The following is a 21,617-nucleotide window of genomic DNA, read 5'->3' as shown; positions in this document are numbered from 1 at the left end:
CATTAATGAAACATTAAAAACTTCATCAGTTCATCAGACCACGTCTTTGTTGATAAGATCGTTGTTAGTCTCTGTAAGTATACCCATGGTCAGGTACAATGCCAGAGCCACATCTGTAGAGGGCAGCCTTACAAATGTCAAGTTGTTCTCTTCAGCTTTAATTACACCTCCCTCTTGTCACAACCCGGCAGGTGCCCCTGAGCCAACAGTTGATAACAATCTCCTGTATCAATGCTACCCTGAAGGAACTAGGATCCTTTTCAGTGGCGACTGGGAACAAAATAAATTCACCTGGGATTCAGACTGTCAGTGATAATGGTAATCATAATTACACCTCCATGGTGACTTTACGATTGCCATAATGAGGCTGATTGTTCGGATGCTACTTGTTGTACAACCTGCTCCGATGCTACTTGGAGCCCAACTTGCTCTGATGCTACTTGGAGCACAACCTGCTCTGATGCTACTTGGAGCACAACCTGCTCTGATGCTACTTGGAGTACAACCTGCTCTGATGCTTCTTGTTGTACAACCTGCTCTAATGCTACTAAGCACTGCACGGTATTACAGTATCCTGCAATACACTTTTCAAATGATACTAGATTAAACAAGCTTCTTATATTTTGCATCGTTTAACCTTAAATCTACACAGAAATTCATTCACAAATGATTTCTCTCTCACATTGTTTTTTCCCCTGTATCCATGACTACAAAATGCCAGCGACAGACCATGCTGAGTAATTTTTACTTTTGAATGTAGAAAATAGGATCAGCTTGTACAATGTCCAAACACTTTAGTTCCCAACATATGGCAACATGTATTGCAATACAGAATCTCTCGGTTTGTTTATTTGTTTGTTGTGAAAGCTGCACTCAGCAATAGTGCAGCTTTATGATGGTGGTCTGTAAATAATAGAGTCTGGACCAGACAATCCAATGACTGATATCATGATCATAGATCTAAGAAATTGGGATATGATGACATACATCAACCAAGACAGCGAGTCTTATGGCAGGCATAGTAGCATTTTGTGGCAAGCATGGGTTGCTGAAGACCTATTCTACCCCAGATCTTCACAGGTCAAGTCCTGCATCTAACGCAGAAAATAGACAGACAGTATCTCGGTGGGCAGATGATTACTTACAGACAGAATGATCATGTGGTCTCCACACCAAGTGAACAAACACCAGATGCCATCTCAAAGAGAGAGGTTATGGGGAGGGAAGGGGGGTTTAGTTTATCTCTCAATTTGCTTTGGACGTTGCCCAAATCGGACTCTGTGAACGGATCCCATTAATACTACCACAAACCAAATGAAATGACTATTGCTTGTCCAGTAAGGATTCACTGGCCATGCCCAAACTTTTCAGACCTAATCCCATATGTCTTTTCTTCTTCAGGTGAATAGGGTGAACTTTGCAGAACTGGGTCACCTGAACTGGCTTTGATCATGACCAGGTAACCAATTAACACCTGTAGGTATTTACCTGTCGCTCTTACATTCACCACCCTCCTGATTCAAGACACCCTTATGTACTGACATACTGTAGCTCTTACATTCACCACCTTCCTATTAGTGGTAGGCTTGATAACAGGTTATTTGGTTTCTGCAGCTTGATACATCATGCTTGTTCTTTATTTATACAAGAGAACAAGCCTGATGCAAATAAATAAAAACATACCTTAATGTTTTATTCTCATCCAACCCCCACCCTCAACATCACCTCACCCACAGCCATCTCCCCTCTCGACATTACCTCACCCTCCCAGCCAACTCCCCTCACGACATTACCTCACCCACAGCCAACTCCCCCCTTGAGATTACCTCACCCTCCAAGCCAACCCCCCTCTCAACATTACCTCACCCTCCCAGCCAACTCCCCTCTCGACATTCCTTCACCCCCCCCCCCCCCCCCAACTCTTCCTTCAACATTACCTCAAAACCCAGCTAACTTCCTCCATGACATTACCTCCCCCCCAGGTGACTTCCCCCTCCCTTACCATGTAGGTGTCATCTGACATACATAACCCACCTTGTTAGAGCACCTCATTAGCTGACTCATCTGTGTGGAGGAGACACCTGATACATCAGCGGCCTATTGTCTCACGTCTCTACAATCTTGACATTGGGCAGGACCCTCTTACAACTTACTTATCTGTCAGGTTAAACAAGGGAGGTTGTGAGGAAAGCCTTATTGTCTCCACTGGGTAACATAATGCAGCGGGGCTTGCCGACTTCTCTCCCCCTCTCTCCCTGTTCCTACCCCTCCGGCTAACCATGGAGTAACACAACAAAGTGTGTCCTGCCCTCTCCTACCAACCCCACACAGACCTAGGCTGACACTACACTGGGATAGAAATGTCCACTGGCTGGTCTGTCCGTACATTTAGAGGGATCAGCAGTTTTCTCCCCAAATCTGGTTATTTAACCACTTGTCTGAAATGAGCTGCAGGCTGGTTGGCCCAAGGGTGTCTGGAACCCCCTGTTTCCGAGTCTGCAGCTTGAACATCACACTCTTCCGTTAACAGAATCGTTAGTGAACAGCAGTGACATGATGATCAATATCCCCACCCTCTGGAACTGTTGACAACAAACAATCTGGATGTGAAGTATACCTTACCACCACAGTTTTAATATACTGTAACTGTTGAATGCAACTCCCTGACCTCTTTGTCCTGATACACGACACCCTACCCATAGACATCCTGCCCAACATGACACCTGAGCCAACCCAACACCCTGCGCAACTCGAGACCCAACCCAGTTCAACAACCTAGCCAACCCGACACCTGAGCCAACGCGACACCCTGCCCAACGCGACACCCTGCCCAACTCGAGACCCGACCAAGTTCAACAGCCTAGTCAACTCAACAACCTGCCCAACTCGACACCTTGCCAACTCGACACCTTGCCAACTCGACACCTAGCCAACCCGACACCTGAGCCAACGCGACACCCTGCCCAACTTGAAACCCGACCCAGTTCAACAACCTAGCCAACCCGACACCTGAGCCAACGCGACGCCCTGCCCAACTTGACACCTGAGCCAACTCAACACTCTGCCCAATTTGACACCTTGCCCTACTTGACACCCTGCCCAACTTGACACCCTGCACAACCTTACATCCTGCCCAACTGAACACCCTGCTCAACTTGACACCCTGCCCAACTGAACACCCTGCCCAACTGAACACCCTGCCCAACTGAACACCCTGCCCAACTTGACACACTGCCCAACTTGACACCCTGCCCAACTGAACACCCTGCCCAACTGAACACCCTGCCCAACTTGACACCCTGCCCAACCTTACATCCTGCCCAACATGACACCCTGCCCAACTGGACACCCTGCCTAACGGGACATCCACCCCCTTCTTACATGACAAGCAAGTCCTCACCAAGTAGTGAGTCAGGCAGCAACAGGTGCCAGACACAGGAGGCTCCTTTCATCATCTTCAATCTTCCCCAAATGTCACCTGTACATGGGGATACTACTTCTTGTATGACACACATCTGATTTGAGACAGCACTAGGACAAGAGGACATGGTGGACGACGACTGTTTCATCTCCTTGTGTCGGGCATATGTGTGTAGAGGATGGAAGGCTGCTGCTCAGTGTTGTTTGTTTGTTTGTAAGTAATCGAGTCTGGACCAGACAATCCAATGATTGACACCACAAGCATCAATCTATGGAACTGGGATATGATGGCATGCATCAACCAGGTCAGCAAGCCTGACCACCCAATCCCAATAATCACCTATTACAACAAGCCTAGTTGCCTCTTACAGCAAGCATGGATGCTGAAGACCTCACGGGTTGTATGTTGTGCAGGGGAGGTTAGGGGAGTCATCCCACACGACTCAGTGGAATCAGTGACCCAATTGAAACCTAGGTTGTATCTGCTCCCTCGGCAAGTAGGTCACTCAGGTAGCTCAATAGACTTGCACCAGGCTCTAAGGCAATAATTGGTAGTTTCAATCATAATTTCTAGATTATATAAAATATAAGTTGTCCCCATAGAAGACTGGTATTTGTACTGCCTGCTTATCTAGACTTGGCTATCACAAGGATAGAATTACTATACATCCATGGATTTATCTTTTAGTAGAGCCTTGGAGCAAGGCTACTAACTCAGGGAAGACAGGAGATCTGGAAAGGGACATGAGATCTGGAAGGGAAGATGTGCGTGTGTGCCTGGAGTTGAACCCATGTCTCCTCCCACAACTTATCATGACAACTTTAGGAGGAACTGTGTCTGGGACATTACAAAAATTCACAAACAACATGCTGCATTGCGAACAATACTGATAGCATGATCAGACAAGGAAATGGCTGCCAACATTAAGTGCAGTAAAGCTATTGATCACCGTACAAGGGTCGCTATAACCTGACACACAACACAATATTCCAATAGCGTAGCCAGCAGTCAACAGAAGCTCATAAACATCACCAAGCTGTTATCAACAAGTTTTCCTCTATTGTGGTAGTGTTTGTTTGTTTGTTTGTTGTCTATTGCCCCTCACTAATATTCCAGCTATATGACAGCGGTCTGCACATAATGAAGTTTGGACCTGACAATCCAGTGATCGATATCATGAGCAATGATCCACAGCATGAGGACACACTGTCAACCTAGTCCCTGAGCCATGCTGAGCCATGCTGAGCCTGACTGCCCGATCCATGTAGTTGCCTCTCACGATCAGCATAGGTTGCTGGCGACAAATTCTGACCAGGCAACCCCACAGTGTAGTAGGGTAGCCAAGTGGGTAAAGCGCTTGCCTGGGTTTGACTTCCACCCTGGGAACAATGTGCATTTCCAGTGTCCCCACTTGCTGTTTGTTCATTGTACATTGTACATTGTACATCTCACTCACACTTAATCATTGTTAATACTGTACTGAACAAAACTGTCGTTGAATATGAAATACTGATCTATCCAAAAAAGGTGTTTTCCGATATTCAATAGATACACAGCTGAGAACTTCATACCTCAAAGAGAATGCAAACAGATTCAAAGCTTGAACCGCAAGTGTTTTTAGACATATAAACATCTACTTCTATGCAAGGATATCATAATCGTTTTGACATATCCACATTTAAGACATATATAGAGGTCTGACTACAACCGGCTCAAGTTCTTTGACAAGGAAAACATCTACTCAGTACAACTGCTGCTTTCCCAATCTATACAGGAAGCTAAATGTTATGAATCAAATTAACTAATACATGGCATATGTTTTATCTTGTTTGGGTGTACTTTATCTTATTTTAGGTGCTGTATGTTAGAACAGGTCTCTAGCAATCCAGGTGACGGTGACAATGCTTGACGTAAGAGGCGACCAACGGGATCGGGTTGTCAGGCTCACTGACTTGGTTGATGCATGTCATCATATCCCAATTGCGTAGATTGATGCTCATGATATCAATCATTGCATTGTCTGGTCAAGACTCAATTATTTACAAAACCGACGTCATGTAGCTGGAATATTGCTGAGCGCAGCATTAACAACAACAAAACAAGCAAACAAACAAATTTCCATAAAAGCTCATTTATCTTCCAATGTCTGATGATAATTCAAGATTCAGAACACCACTGCACACATAAGTTTGATCAAGATAATTGATACCCATGTGTAATTTAAAACTCAAAGAGAAACAAACTACTCTCTCCTTGCTAAATGCTCCATAATCATGATAATAGTTTCCTGTGGTACCTAATCAATACTGTAAGATAGGACAGATGCAGTTAATGATGAATGATTTAACGAAAATAGAACATTAACACAGGCAAGAAGACTAAATCAATATTCATATGGGTCTTAGGTTTGAAATACACATAAGTCTGCTAGTTGTCTGAGAAGGTAAACTTCAGGCAGTCCGTGAAAACAAGTCACCAAGACAGGGCAGCTGAAGCTACCACACTAGCCACGACCATATTGACATTATTGGACATTTATATATTTACATTTGAAGTCTGTGCCAAATACTAGTCCACTAGCCTGAATATATTTGTTGGTAGTATTTTCAGTAGATCTTGGGCTTAGCATATGGTCAAGAATAGGCTGAACTTACAGACTGAAACAGAGTATGACTTACAAGACACAAGGCTTCGCACAAGTGGTTAAAATTGCAGACTGATTATGCGAATTTTAACTGACATTTGCTGCAAACTTGGGGCTTCTGAGGGCTTTATCTAGACCTGCTCAGAAGCTGATATTTGGCCCATATCTGAAGCAAATGTCAGCAAGAGATTCCAAATTGGAATTAAAACTTTCCCTACTCATGTCTACATCATGACATCATTTTTCGATTTGGAGCTAATGTTAGGGTTAGCATTAATGGCCAATAGCTCCGCTCACAGAGGTGATATGGGGTCAAGGACGGCGAAAACATGTACATAATTGTAACTACTGTGACGGCTTGGTGGGATGAGCTTGTGTTTCACTTACTTCAGGACCAGTAATGAAGAGAGGCTATAAGTACTTAGTTATATTACTGTAATGTTAACATACGATGTCAAAAGACCTCTGAATTTAAGAAAAAAAGGAACTTTAAAAAATCCCAATTTTGAGCCCCACTCCCACCCCCAATTCACTTGCCAGATCCATTTAGCTTGAATCCTACGTAACTCCCTGTTCAAAGGAAACATGTCTTCCCCAACCTCCATGTACAAGAAAAGGCAACTCAATACTGACTCATTCCGACTGATCTGTCACAGCACCCTGCTGGTATTAATGGAGATCATATACAATCTCACACAAACCTATTAAACCTATTTTGTTACAAGTTCCTACGTACACAATTATCGACATCAGCACTTACATTAATTATATGAATGCGTTAGAAATCTGTTTGACAAAGGCAATTCCCGAATGAAAAAAAATTATATCATAATGATAATACCTGTTTGAAAAATATGAACCAGATGACATGAACATGTTCCTACTTCGTCAGTACTGGGTTTTTTTTAACTTGAAAAATAAAACATGTTGTGTTATGTGTTGGATGCCACTGTACCCCAGAGGGTTTCTGCTTGTATTATCAATCACTGTTTGGCTTTTGTGCTGGGTGCCGTTGTACAAAGCGATCTTAGCGCTAAGGTGGTCGTACCTCCCTTACCTAACATAGTTACGACAGTCATAGTGCTAAGATGATCATACCATCCATACCTTAACATAGAGTTACTACAGTCGTAGCGCTAAGATGATCGTAACTCCCATACCTTAACGTAGACTTAAGACAGTCATAGTGCTAAGGTGGTTGTAAATCCCATACCTTAACATAGAGTTACGACAGTCGTAGCGCTAAGATGATCGTAACTCCCATAACCTTAACATAGACTTACAACAGTCGTAGCGTTAAGATGATCACAAATCCCATACCTTAAAATATACTTAAGACAGTCGTAGCGCTAAAGATGATCGTAACTCCCACACCTTAACATAGACTTGCGACAGTTGTAGCACCAAGGCTGTTTTGTGCAGCGGCATGCTGACCTCCATCAAATATCTGGTACATTGCTGACTCAGCCATTCAACAAGCCAAATGAGTATCATGTCGACCTCAGTAAAACATTTCTGTACTTTTGTATACATGTTCCGTTCATATAATCTTCAGTCATCAGTTCAACCCAAATACCAAATGGAAGGGGACTAACGGGATCAGGACTTGGATGATGTAAGTCAATGTATCTCTATAACATAGTTTGAGTCCGTTTCCAAAGTTCACTGGCCAGGAGGGCTTGTTAACAAAAAATGTGGCAAGGCTTCATCATATTTTACCAGCCCAAAACACTTCGAATTAACTACAAAATGAAAACAAAATGATTTTGACATTAAATGACCACTAAATGACTGTAACTGACTTGATGATTCGCAAAAAAATATATATGTATTAACTAGAATTTATAGACTATCGGCTAGCTTTACAGAAATGTTACTTGCCCAATTCAAAAGTCACTGGCATTAGGCTAGCGGGCAGGCAGCTGTTTCAAACACTGGGCTGTGAAAACATCTACAGGCAATTGACTCTTGCACAACCCTTTGACCTACCTAATAAGTTCAAAGTGATTATAGCGAGACTGGAAGCAGTAATGACAGTTATTTGATGTGAGTATGGGGTTAGGTAGTTATGATTCACACTTGATCACTGCAGCTTTTTCAGTACAACTCCTATGACGGTTGTCCATTGACAAATAGCATTTGAGGGCTATAAATCTGAACCAGTTCTCAATGCTTATACAGACTTGCTACAGATTGGGACTGACTAAAACTGACAAATGTAAACGTAGTAAACATTATTGTCTTGTTCCAGAAGGACCAGCTACAAGTCCAAGCTATTAGTACCAGTGAAATAAGCTCTACACATGTCCTCTGGACTGGTACAAGCTAACTCAGCACTATGACTGTGGAAGAGATTTATTTTATTAAAGCAAAACCAATCTAGATATACATAAAAGCAAGTCTAGCCAGCTCTATGAAATCAGCATCAGGAAAATTATTTTTTAATTTTAGACAGTTAGATGAGAGAAATGTATGTGTAATAAAAGATTTCATACAGTATTAGTCTAGTACAAATTCTGAGGATCTGTGAAATATGATTTACACTAATAATCCCCTAGACTCGGTCTTGAAACATACGTTGAACGGTGTTGTATCTGAGATTTTTCAGTTGACATGCAAGTAGTGTTGAATGTGCGGACCAGTGCATACATGTCTCTGTGACAGTGTGAGGTGATCCCGAGTTTATGACTTGTCAGGGCTCGGGGCTGACCTAATTCACCAATCATCTGTGTGTCACCGCAGACACAAGTCGTAATAGAAGTGGAAGGGAACATGGGCGACAGTTACTATGACACAAACTGTATGTTACTACGTACAGGCAGTCCTCATTGTACTCCAGCTTATTAAAGAGTTTGCCAGTTTCGCTACTTTATGAATTTTCTAGGAACTTGTCAAACCTTTATTATGGGAAAGGTGTAAATGGGCCAAGTTCCACGAACACCTATAAAACTTTCAATGATCAATCAATCAATCATGGTTGCAGAATATTTCACAGATGCGTCAACTCAGAACAGAAATGTACCTATTTTCAGAAAATCACTTCTTGTGCAGACTTTTGCATTTTGTTTCTGTCGTAAAATTTGTCCTGAATACTTGTTATTTCAAATTACTAAGTCATTCGAAAAAATTATTTGAGGTATTTGTGTTATAAATATGGATGTAAGACTATTCAATTCACAAAAAATCTTTTATGGTTACATGAAATCAATATCATGACATTATTTCGAAGTGAAGTTGACTTTTGTATTATTGTTATTGTTTGCCGGAAGAGCAAGTCTGTATGATTACACTAGTGATCTCCAGATTCACTTCAATCAACTATTCTAGCCATGGTAAAGTTTGTCAGACAAATGCCTGCCTCAAGTACAACAGGTGCACAACTAAAAATATTAGTGCTTAGGGGTACAGCCATGTGAAGTTGACTTTTGTATTATTGTTATTGTTTGCCGGAAGAGCAAGTCTGTATGATTACACAGGGATCTCCAGATTCACTTCAATCAACTATTCTAGCCATGGTAAAGTTTGTCAGACAAATGCCTGCCTCAAGTACAACAGGTGCACAACTAAAAATATTAGTGCTTAGGGGTACAGCCATATGCCTAGCGACGTGGGCAAGAATGGGGATGCGTTTTGCAAATTGTCCAATATTGTGCAATATTGATGTCGATCATAATCATAATAATGTTGAGCATAATCAGGGGTGTAGTTAGTGATCACTTAACAAAATAAAACACAAACGTGAAAGTGAAATGTGTTTTAAGTGTAATGGGCAATTTCATTCACGAAAACGTAGCTCTCAAAAGTTTGCAGAATCATGTGCAGAATTCTAAAAACTTGGTTGCAGAATTTACAAACAACGCAGAATTTCGATCTTGTTGATATGGAATACAGCAATAGGCTATTAATATTGTGCATATATCCACACCACGCCCAAAGCGCTACCATTACCCCGGTCACTGGACTCAAGAATCACTCTCAGCTCCTTGGGAAGAATACAAACCAAGTTGCCTGTTAGGTGCTAGAAGGTTAACAACCACATTGCTATCTCATCCTACCGGGTACCCATTCACTGCTGGGTAAACAGAGGCACTTCAATAACTCTTGGATTTCAAATCAGACAGCTGAACTTCAAAATGGAATAAGCAACTAGTTTCTGAAGTGAAAATAGTGCAAGATTTTATTGGGGATATTTGTTCATGTTGCTGAAAGGCTAAATTTCAAACTAGTCTGCCAATGAATTCAAATCTTGAACAAAACTTCCACAGGCCGACAAGGTCCCTCAAACATAAATGAGTTTTAACATTTTCTGATTTTTTAAGCCATATTAATATGATATTTTTCTGTCATAATTACCAGAGATAGAATTTAACCTAGAAAGTCAACTCGACCCGAATAGTGATAACATATAGAAACGTTCCCGAAATGTTTAAAATTCTACCAGCCCTAGGTAGTCTATAACAATAATGCAATTAGCTCGGGCCAGCAGGCTAGTGCTAACGTCTAGCCCTGGTTATTACTTTGACTACCGAAATATCAAAGCAATTACACGACCTCATAAATGAAGGTCAATAGTTTCCTCAAAATACTTTTAACCACTTGACATTTTGTCAGACGCTCAGCCACCTAATGTCTGACATTTTGTCTTGAGTAACCGACAATTCTTATCACTGATTGAATATCTTGTATATATATATACACCCAGCAATGACCAGCAGGTGCTTGATGTGAGGCCTCCAGTGAGAACTTGACCACTGACCCTTTCATCACATTGACCTCTGAAGACCAGTGACCTGACAGTTGTCAGATGATTCAAGTTTCTGTGGAGGACAATTTGACAGAGACACTTACTCGAACATTCAAAAGTCTTTCCTGAACAGACAAGTTCCAAACAACGGTTATGAGTTTCAGATTAGTAAATATCCTGTTTCCTTGTGTTACGAAAGTAGGGGTTCTGGTGACCCCCAGTAATACATTTTAAGGGTGCTTGCAGGCTATATGACAGTCCTGTAAAGTAATGAAATGGTGTAGTGTACTGTACGATTAGATAATTACTTTGGAGCCTGGAATGAATCAATGATCATGTGGACAGTGGTCACGATTGATGGATGAAATAACAGACACCCAGAACTGCTCGATGCGCTGTAGATACAATGAATATTATTGTGCATCACTCAGGACGCAGTTAATTGTTTTCTGCATCCATTCTCTACATTTGTGAGTCTCGTAAAACCCTTGGATGGTCAACAAATAGCAAGGTCACCTTAAACCAGGGGAGACTATGCAGGGTTAGAACTTAAGAGAAAAGCTTCACAAGCCCAGATAAAGATAATGATTTGGTTTGTTGGATTTTTTGTTTAACGCCGCACTCAGCAATATTCCAGCAATGTGTAAATAATCAGGCCTGGACCAATCCAGTGATCGATGTCATGAGCATCGATCCACGCAAATTGGATCTATGACATGCATCAACCAATTCAGCAAGCCTGACCACCCGATCCTGTAAAGATAATGAAATGTCTTCGAAATATAAAAACAATGGGGAAATTTCTTACTAGCCTGCAGGTATTTAGCCCTGGGTTAACAGGCAACAATGTTAACTGTGTTAAGTTCTAACCCTACTATGCAGAACAGTCTTGAGTCCTGTCTAGGTCTAGACAATGTATTGGTCCAATGTGAAGTAATGTATCTGTGTTATTAACTTAATCATAGATAATCCAGTGATTGACATCATGAGCATTGATCCATGCAACTGGGATACGATGACATTCATCAACCAAGTCAGCGAGCCTGACCTCCCAATCCTGTTAGTCACCTCTTACCATAAGCATAACCACTTTTTACATCAAGCATGGGTTGCTGAAGGCCTATTCTAACCCGGATCTTCAGGGGTACTCTGTCCCCGTACACCTCAAGCAAGGCTAACGTGAGAGTGTAAACTTTTAACCCTACTGGGCAGAACAGTCTTGAGTCTAACTCCTTTCCAGGTCTTGATGATGTATTAGTCCCGGAAATGTAAGACCACGTCTTTCAAAGTATATTAATTTCTGCCACATTTTTAATCGTAGCATATGTGTTGTTTCATGTATGGCTAAATTTGTCAGCCATCGCCAACACCTGAAGGGATGATGTAAATCTGGCTGGGGTCCATGCAGGTAGCAAAAGTAGCGTAAGTCCCCATGGTTCCTAGTGTGGTGATCTACCTTCAGCTGCTGGCGATCAATAACCCGTTTTTCTATTGTGTTGTTGCATGCTAATTTATTTTTACATGCTCTCAAACTAGTTTTATGTAAATCTGTGATATTCTAGTTATTATGTCATTTGACAACAGAATTTAATACAGTTTAAATATATGTTAATAATGTCAAATTTTGTCTCATCACGACATGGATGAAATATTTCCAATGTGACCTGAAACTTTACTCACTCACTGTATTAGTCAAATGTGAAGTAATGAAACATTGTATCTGTGTTATTAGCTTAATAATAAACTGCTACACTGGTCTATGTCCCAACATCAGAGTCGGCAAACTTGCTTGATTTTAACGTCTCAAGCATGCGATGGCTGCCAATATGCCCGAAGCAAGTACCCCTTTAAGGACAGACTTGAGACCATCAGTGGTTCTGCAACTTGCAATAACAAAGACACATTCCTGCTGAGCAGGCTGAAAGGGATTATGATAATCCAAACACCTATTACACCTGAAGTCACTGTGGCAAAAGCACCTATTGTCACAAGCACCTAAGACTCCCATCTTAACTCACAGGCCTTTATAACAGTGGCTTAAGGCTTCAATACCTGTCTGCGCTGTCTTCAAAGAGCTGGGGGGAGGGGTCCGGTACAAGGAGAAGCCCCGGGGGGCACGACCTGGACCCTACTGTGGGGGGTGGGTGGGGTCCTGTGCAAGTGAGAAGCCCCTACTGTGGGGGGTGGGTGGGGTCCTGTGCAAGTGAGAAGCCCCTACTGTGGGGAAGGGTGGACAGGAAGGGGCTCATGCACTGCCTCAGAATTTCTTTTTTTTAAAGACAAGTCCAGAGGACTTTATTTCAGTATGGCTCCATATTTGTAGCAAAACTGAGGCATTGGGAACTGGATCAGATAATAACCATCAAATAATACTCATCAACAAGTGCATCATACAGTCTGTGAAACAAATATATCTAATACAGCCCATGCAAGTCTCTAATAGTTGGCAAGTCTAGACTACTGGAGTTTCCTTTTTATCATATTTTATTAGATGATATAAGAACTATTTTTTTCTGTTGGTCTGAAAGAGAACAAGTGTCATTGGATTTGTACTTTCAGCACAATTTAATAGTCTGGAACTAGTAAGCGCAAGTTTGAAAGGCTGATGCAGTGTACTCAATTATTGAGTCTCCTTAAGTATCTGAATCTAGGGTCGCTGTAAATCTTCAGTACTTAACAAACTGGTCATGAAAAGGACTCCAAGACTTGCAAGCCCCATTCCCAACACTGGGAGGTGGGGCACGGACACTTCAATCCAGAACAAGATGGCCGCCTGTTGCAACCCAGCAGCCACTGCATCAAACTGACAGTAATGGTGTTGCCAGGTCACAGAGGTCAGGGACATAAGTAAATGATGGTAGGTGACAGGTAGACTTGTGTAAGTCTCCACAGCAATAATTATTAGTTAAAATCATAATTTCTAGATTAAATAAATGATAAGAACAAGTTGTCCCAATAAATAACTGACGTCCTCAGACTGTCTGTCCCCTTATCTAGACTTGCCTATTATAAGGATAGAATTACTTTACACCCAGGGACATATCTTTCAGTAGACCCTTGGCGCAAGGCAAGATGACAGGATATATTTGTTTGAGGAGTAGTTGGGTTCACATTACAGGGTGCAAGTGTGGGGAAGAGAAGGGGTGGAACAGAGGGAGTGTTGGATGGAGACAACAAGTCAAACATAGAATTCTGATAGAAACAAACAACTCCATATAAATTAAAAAGGAGCCCCAGTGAGATAGAGCCAGGTGACACCCTTTGGAAAAACAAGACTTGCTTCATCATTGTCCATTAGGGCTTTTTTACAGTAAGGGCTGGGCGATATGGAAAATATAACTGAGTGAATGTGAGAGGCTAGGTGTGACCCATCTCCAGACAGGAAACACTGGGTTATGCTGTCTGGTCTAGTAAACACCACACTGAAATGTCGTCCAAAACTAACGACTGGCAACTACACGAGTAAACTGTCCGAGTGATAAAAACAACATGTACTCATTCGTGCTACAGAATCCCTGGGGTTGTGTGAGGAATGTGGACGCAGTCCGGCAGTTTACATGATGTAGATGTTGACATGTCGACAGCACCATCCCTCATCACACTGGGGTGCAAGTCCACTTGTGGCCACACACCGTTTCTTGACTACAGTTAAAAGAAAATCCAATACCGACTTTAGTCCTCAAAACTTTGTTTGATAGGCCTCAAAACTTGGCTAATGTCCTGTTACTTAACATGACTTGACCATGTTTTTACATACCTACATTTGTACAGGGATAATTCTAGGGTGGGCCTTGTGCTGTCAGACCCTAAATTAAAAAAAAGGCCCACATTTTCAAATACAATGGGGCAATTTAATATTGTGCTGTATGGGCAAGTGTGGGTGTACCTCTGGAATATATGAAATTTTCACTCGATAGTCAAAATTGCTTGAGTGAACCCTATTTGTATGATTAAACATAGTATCAATTAACAGTGATTATTAATTTGAAACTGACAGCTCCACATGATGAACTGACAGTGTTGACTAGCTCGTGTCATCTGGAGGACGTCCTCTCACAGCACACACCTCTCACTCACCCACCACGTCAGACTGAACACATTCATCACCGACACTGGTGTGACGTAACGAGGTAGGCTTCAGTGCAGCAGTCAGTGAGTCGACCTCCCAATCTCATCAAGTCATCAATATTTCCAACATCGACAATCTATACATGACTCTATAGAGTATGCAGCAGATTGTCAATCTCTGCCTCAAGGCACTGCCATAAAGATCTTTTCCCTTTTGATTCAGAAAACATCACATAGAAGTAGCTTATGTAACCTTCGAACACTTGTGTTGAAACACACTGACCCCCAGAGCACAATCATCACACCCTACATTGAAATTTGCAATTAACTGCTTGATTGGCATTTTTATAAGTTGCTTACAATTTACAATTATCATGACTGAGTGATGTGATGTTGAGCCCTTACTGGCAGTTATACTGTCTAACTGGGTTCTGCTGAAATAGCATGTAATACACTGCTGCTGCAGACATCTGGCCACTGAAGTAGACAACATTCCCTAGCTGAGAGCTGATACCAGGAGAGGTAGAGAATTATGTCACAATTACCACATGCCATGTGTACAGTACACTGTCAGAAGGATGGCTCTTGTTTACCCCAAGAACATCTGAAACCAGTTATGAACATGAATACATGACACTTTTTTATGGATAATGTTATTCACCTGATGGTTGGTTGGTTTGTTGTTTAACCAGTTAACGCTGCACTCAGCAATATTCCAGCTATATGATGGCAGTCTGTAAATAATCGAGTCCAGGCAATCCAGTGATCAATATCATGAGCATCGATCCACGCAAGTCACGCGGAGGATGATTTTTTCCGAGGACTACTGTTTTAAAAAACGTGATTTTCCGCGTTTCCGCGGAGATTTCACATCCCTGCAAGTGGGATCGATGACATGCATCTACCAAGTCAGCGAGCCTGACCACCTGATCCTGTTAGTCGCCTTTCACGACAAGCATAGTCACCTTTTACGGCAAGCATGGGTTGCTGAAGACCTATTCTAACCCGGAATCTTCGAGGGTCATTAACCTGATGAAGGAGCAAGACGTAACTCTGAAACGTCATACAAAGAATAAAAGAAGTTGCTATCCCTAAAAAAGTGTCATGTTTTCCCCAACTTCTAAATGCCTATCAAAGACTTCAGTCATGAACACTTCTGTAACTTTGATCAGTTTTGAAAGTATTTGTTCGCATATAGTGATACACTTCCACAAAACTTTCAACTTTCTGAGCAGGATCATACCAAACACATGGCGAAAGGACAACTTGTGCTTCAGATAACTCACTCAACAACAAACACTGAATAGTGAGAGGGGTTTACTGGAAACAAATTATTACATCGATAAAGACGAATCAATTCCAATACTCTTCATAGTGAGTGAGTGAGTGAGTGAGCGAGCAACAGTCTATTTTAATGCTGCTTTTGTGATGCAGGTTCCAGACGTTTACCACTTTGGTGAAACCCATGAGCATGGTGCTGACAAACCCAGAAACAAAATCAGGAGCAAATTCAGTTCTACTTATCATAAAGATGCGGTAAACAGTAATAATGACAGGAAAATCATTCACAATACAGGAAATACCAGTGAAAATATATCCACCAGAGGAAAGGCAGTCTGTTCCCAAAACTGGCAACTAATTAGAGTCAAGTCTTATCACTTTACATTTCCAGTAGATATTAATAATAGTATTAGTAGATATCACCTAAACTTTGAATGGAAGACATTTGACAAGTAACAGACAGCAATGGTTGGGTGAACACCCTCATTAAACAACAACATAACACGCAGGTGTTAACGAGGGGGTAAGGTAGTCACCTTGTCACGCTCACCAGCCAGTTGTAACCATTGCTGGTAGACCTTAATCAATTACAGTAGCATATTTCACAGCAGGAAATAACAGTGACTTGTGGAAATCAAGGAGCATTTTCCTGCACAGCTCCAGACTATCAGAGAATGAGCTACAACTATAACAAGAAAACTCTCAAGGCAATCAGTCAGCCTTGACTTGTCTTAACAAAGACCATTTCTATCAATAATTCATGTCTACTCACACATGAAACCATTATTACCTTCCGGACTTAGAAAACTGGAATATGGTTGCTTTTAACGGTTTTAATGACAGGACGCCATAACCATATGAATCCTACTCAATCTCATCATGTGCAATTTCATAAATACTTCATTGTGAAGATCAGAATATGCTGCAGAAATTACCAGTAATATTTAGTCTCAGCCAGGGTTTCAGTAGGTGCATAAATAAATATTGCATCCTTGGTTGTCTGATACCTTACATTGCAGGTTATTCAATATGTAATATTCATCAGCATCCCAGAGAGGTAGACACTGTGAACTCATGGAGTTGTTCAAGAAACATTACTCCTCTTGCAGGAAAACATACATGGCAACTTTCAACATGTTCAATAGTCTGAGAATATCGACCATGTTGAAGCAGATAGTGTTTGACTCATATGTAAAACTGTTGGCATACAGTATTTTACACGACGCAGAAAGATGTAGAGAATGGATGCAGAAATAAGAATATGTTGCATCCTGGGGATGCACAATAATATTGATTGCATCAATTTCTTGACAAGAAATAAAAGTTCTGTAATAGTGAGTGAGTGAGTATGGTTTAACGCCGCTTTTAGCAATATTCCAGCAATATCACGGCGGGGGACACCAGAAATGGGCTTCACACATTGTACCCATGTCGGGAATCGAACCCGGGTCTTCGGCGTGACGAGCGAACGCTTTAACCACTAGGCTACCCGACCGTCCCTCGTATTAAGTGGCCATGCTACTACATTCTCCATATCGCGTGCTATGTCTAGGTACAACTCGCTGATTTGGTCCATACATGTCATCGTATCTCAACTGTGTGGATCGATGCTCATGATGTCAATCACTGGACTGTCTGGTTCAGACTTGATTATTTACAGAACGCCGTCATATAGCTAGAATATTGCTGAGTGTGGCATTAAACAACAAACAAACAAACCTTACTTATGCCACAAAAACAGGACCCTCACATTTCCTGTAAAGACCCTTGACATTAATCATTGGGGCCCTGGAACCCTAGTTTTGTAGGCCATGGTAAAATCCTGGGGATATAATAGTCCACATCAGGGACCAACACAAGATCTACTGGTACAGAAAATACCCATCTACATCCAAACAACTCCACTCATAAATATCAAGAGGTTATCAAGCCAGTGTCCAAACAGCTGATAAAACTACTACCTCCACCATGGCCTGGCTGACTTCCCCTCCATCTCCTGTCTCAGCCAACCACAGGTCTACTGTACATACCATGCATGCCATCCCTGATGTCCCCTGTAGGACCAGACGAAAGTCTGGTCACATGATTTATTGGTAAGCACAAATAGAATTTGTTTTTGAGGCTACAAACACGAGTTGAATGTGTTGTGAAAACACATTAATTCTATGTTCTATGTCAACATTAATCATTTAGACCCTGCAGTATGTGATCAGGTCACTGAAGCACTCTCCTCCACTGTGAATTAAGTCTAAAATATTGCAAACCCTGCATACTACTCAGAAGGGGCGACTATTAGTCTGGAAATCACTATTGCGATAACTATTGACATTGAAAGAAACTATTGCGATAACTATTGATATTGAAAGAAACTATTGCGATAACTATTGATATTGAAAGAAACTATTGCGATAACTATTGATATTGAAAGAAACTATTGCGATAACTATTGATGTTGAAAGAAAATATTGCGATAACTACTGAAAGAAAATATTGCGATAACTATCGATAGTTTTCAGTGTATCAATTTAGATGGATTTTAGGGTTGAATTAAACCTTGGAACTGAAGTTTCCTTTGAATGTGATAACCATAACAACAAATAAAAAGTAAAGTTTGAGATATGGCTGATTGATTATTTTCTTTACCCTAATAGTTCAAGAAAAAGAAACTTCCACATTACCATGTATAATTACTGCCACTAATGATCAAAAGAAAAACAACTTTGAACAGCATTGCATGTATTCTATTGAAATGGTAAATACAATCGAAACTATCAATATTCTTAACTGAAATCGATACTATTGATTGGAAACTGATTTTAACAATAGATCTATTGACTTTAAGTGCTTACAAATAGCAATATATATCGATATTTCGATTTATCGTGACACCCCTACTATTCATATCTCGAAAATGTTAATCAGAGATGTATTTCAATACACACTTGATCTATGAGATCAGTGCTGTGTGTCACTGAGAGATTTACATATCCCTATCTAAACTGAAGTAGTATATTACCATTTAATGGGACTTCAACAGCCAGCACAATGTAAATGAACACAAGCCCTATTCATCCTGCGTACTGTCCCACGTGATGCTCTGCCAGGTGAGGAATAGGACATGCATGTCACAACACCAGCCATCAGTTACTGGCAGACATGGGTAGACCGTATTCGACGTAATAAGCGCCCAGGGCGCTCTCAAAATAAGAAATAGGGGGCTCTTATTAGAATATAATTTTGGTAAGAAAAAAAAACAGAGTTGAAAGATCATATATTTCTAGATTTATGTACCTGAAATGATACAAAAGAAAAGTCTGTGCGTATTATACACGACAAATATTTTTCCAGAATTTAATTGCCCATAATTAAGGGTGCATGTAACACACGAGTGCGTATTATACACGATTAAATAAGTCTTGTGTACTTTGATCAATCGGAAGAGGTGCTAATAGGGATTGATCACTAGCCAATATATCAGCAAATATCACTGTGGGCGCTTATAATGTCGAATGAGGTACTACATACCAGCCTTCCGACTTCCCGCTAGTCCCTGACTACTACACTGTGCTGAAGACAAGCATCATCCAATGATGGTCCTCATTGACGAGTAGAACTTGTGGACTGTTATTCTGAACCAGTTCATTGATTATGCTTCCATTTGCTACAAATTGTACCTGAATAAATCTGACAGGGAATGTAAACATAGTAACATTTGTATCTGCTCCAAGCTGTATAAGATACAAAGAAAGTTCCACCAGCCCTCAGAACATGTCTTAACAAAACTCTGAATTTTCCAAGGCTGCATTCATATACCATGTATACATGTTTTGTTCATTCTACTTGTCAAAAGGAGTCGCAAAACTGTGTCATTTAAAAAAGAAGCCAACCACTTTTCTTGATACCAACAGTTTGTCCAAGATGATGCTAGCTAGATTGCTCTTTGACTTGTGGTTTGGCTCTTTGATACTCAGAATGTTTTAAGGAAATCTGACTGGGGCCATCAATAAATTGTTCTGAAATGAATACATTGAGATATTGAGGGGGTACGCTGGAAGAGAACTTGAAACATCCACTGATTTTCATGCACAAGCCAGCTGAGACAAGAGTGGGTAGTGTTTGATGTGTCCACTGGGAAACTTGTCACAGTGTTTATAGCAGTTATCTCGTAAGGAAAAGTAAGTAAATATGTGACAAGTTCTCATAACAGAACGGCCATTCTGGATCCTGGTTCTTCAACATCCTTGCAACATGTAAACTCACCCATGAATTCAGTAAACATGTCATGGCGAACATGATGAACTATCAACTAAGAAATGCAAAAACATGATCAAGCAATTTGGAGGAGAAAATATTTTACAGAAAGCTGACATGATATTACATCCCTGACAGCAAATGGAGATGTGTTGTCAATTGCTCATATATCAGAATGTTAAACAGTGTGACGAGGTGCATCCAAGTTCATTCAAAACATTGGCCATAGCAATCTAATGTGTTGCAGTGCACAGGGGACATTCTCTACTACTACTGACACTGTCCCTGCTAATTTTAAGAACAAAATTGAGCATACACTTTTGTTTGTTGTATTTTTCTTTTGGCTCAATGGTTCAAGCACAAATATTTACACTCCTTGTTAAGGAGAAACAGAAATAGATCCTTATCTACCTTTGAAACTGGAAACTGAACATGTTGAAAATCCAATAGCAGAAAAAACAGTTTGCCTTTATAAAGTTTGAAATAACAAACGTTATTAAAACGTGTTAATACTGTAAATAAGAAACTTTGATCCACAAACTGAAACAATGTCTTTCTTAAGTAACTGGGGACAGTGTCAAGTTGACATTTTCAAATTTAGAAAGAATGACTCGTCTTCTTATATTTAGCTCAAGTCTGCGAAAGGAGTGATGTCTTTTGGTTTTAAACAATGTACCCATCTCTCATATTCAAAGGGTTAAGTTCAACAAGTTGCTAATTACAAAACAAACATATTTCCTCGAAGCTCACCTGTCGAGCTCACGAATTCTTTCACACCTGTAAACTCCCTTTCAGGAAGTTGTCGACATCCGATGAGGATCGACATTCCACCCCCTCTCGTTTATACCACTAATATTACAAATGTGCACACGACAATTCTGTATATCAAAGTGAAAATATCTTTTAAAAAATATACTTACATTTACATCGACAGTAAAATCCGTGCCATCCAAAAGCATCACAGTGCAAGTCAACACATTCTTCTTCTTGGCGGGGTGACCAAGATCCGTCCTATTTTTGACCCCTCTTCGGCTTCGTCGCTTGCTCAGAAAACGGAAAAAGGCCGACATATTGCTAGGTCAGTCTCAAACACACACTGGTAGCTCCTTAATTAGGCTTCATCACTTCATGGCCACAAATTACAAAATTGGTTTCCCTAAAACCCGCATGATTCACAGGACCCTTTCCAATCAACCTCACTGTCATCT

At 40.9% G+C, this 21,617-nt stretch overlaps 1 protein-coding gene across 3 annotated transcripts in view; it reads right to left on the bottom strand.

Annotated features, from left to right (window-relative positions):
* LOC139470233 (band 4.1-like protein 5) overlaps nt 1–21,617 on the bottom strand; it is a 79,708-nt gene extending 58,091 nt beyond the window's left edge. For all 3 annotated transcript variants that reach the window (XM_071252554.1, XM_071252556.1, XM_071252555.1), the window contains exon 1: nt 21,330–21,617. In XM_071252554.1, the coding sequence (XP_071108655.1) occupies nt 21,330–21,479 (150 nt within the window). In that variant the 5' untranslated portion in view covers nt 21,480–21,617. The remainder of the gene's footprint in view (nt 1–21,329) is intronic.

This window comes from Haliotis cracherodii, unplaced genomic scaffold (genome assembly GCF_022045235.1).
Source record: "Haliotis cracherodii isolate W230 unplaced genomic scaffold, xgHalCrac1.p SCAF_20, whole genome shotgun sequence".
Lineage (NCBI taxonomy): Eukaryota > Metazoa > Mollusca > Gastropoda > Lepetellida > Haliotidae > Haliotis > Haliotis cracherodii.
This window is presented reverse-complemented; position numbering and strand designations above follow the sequence as displayed.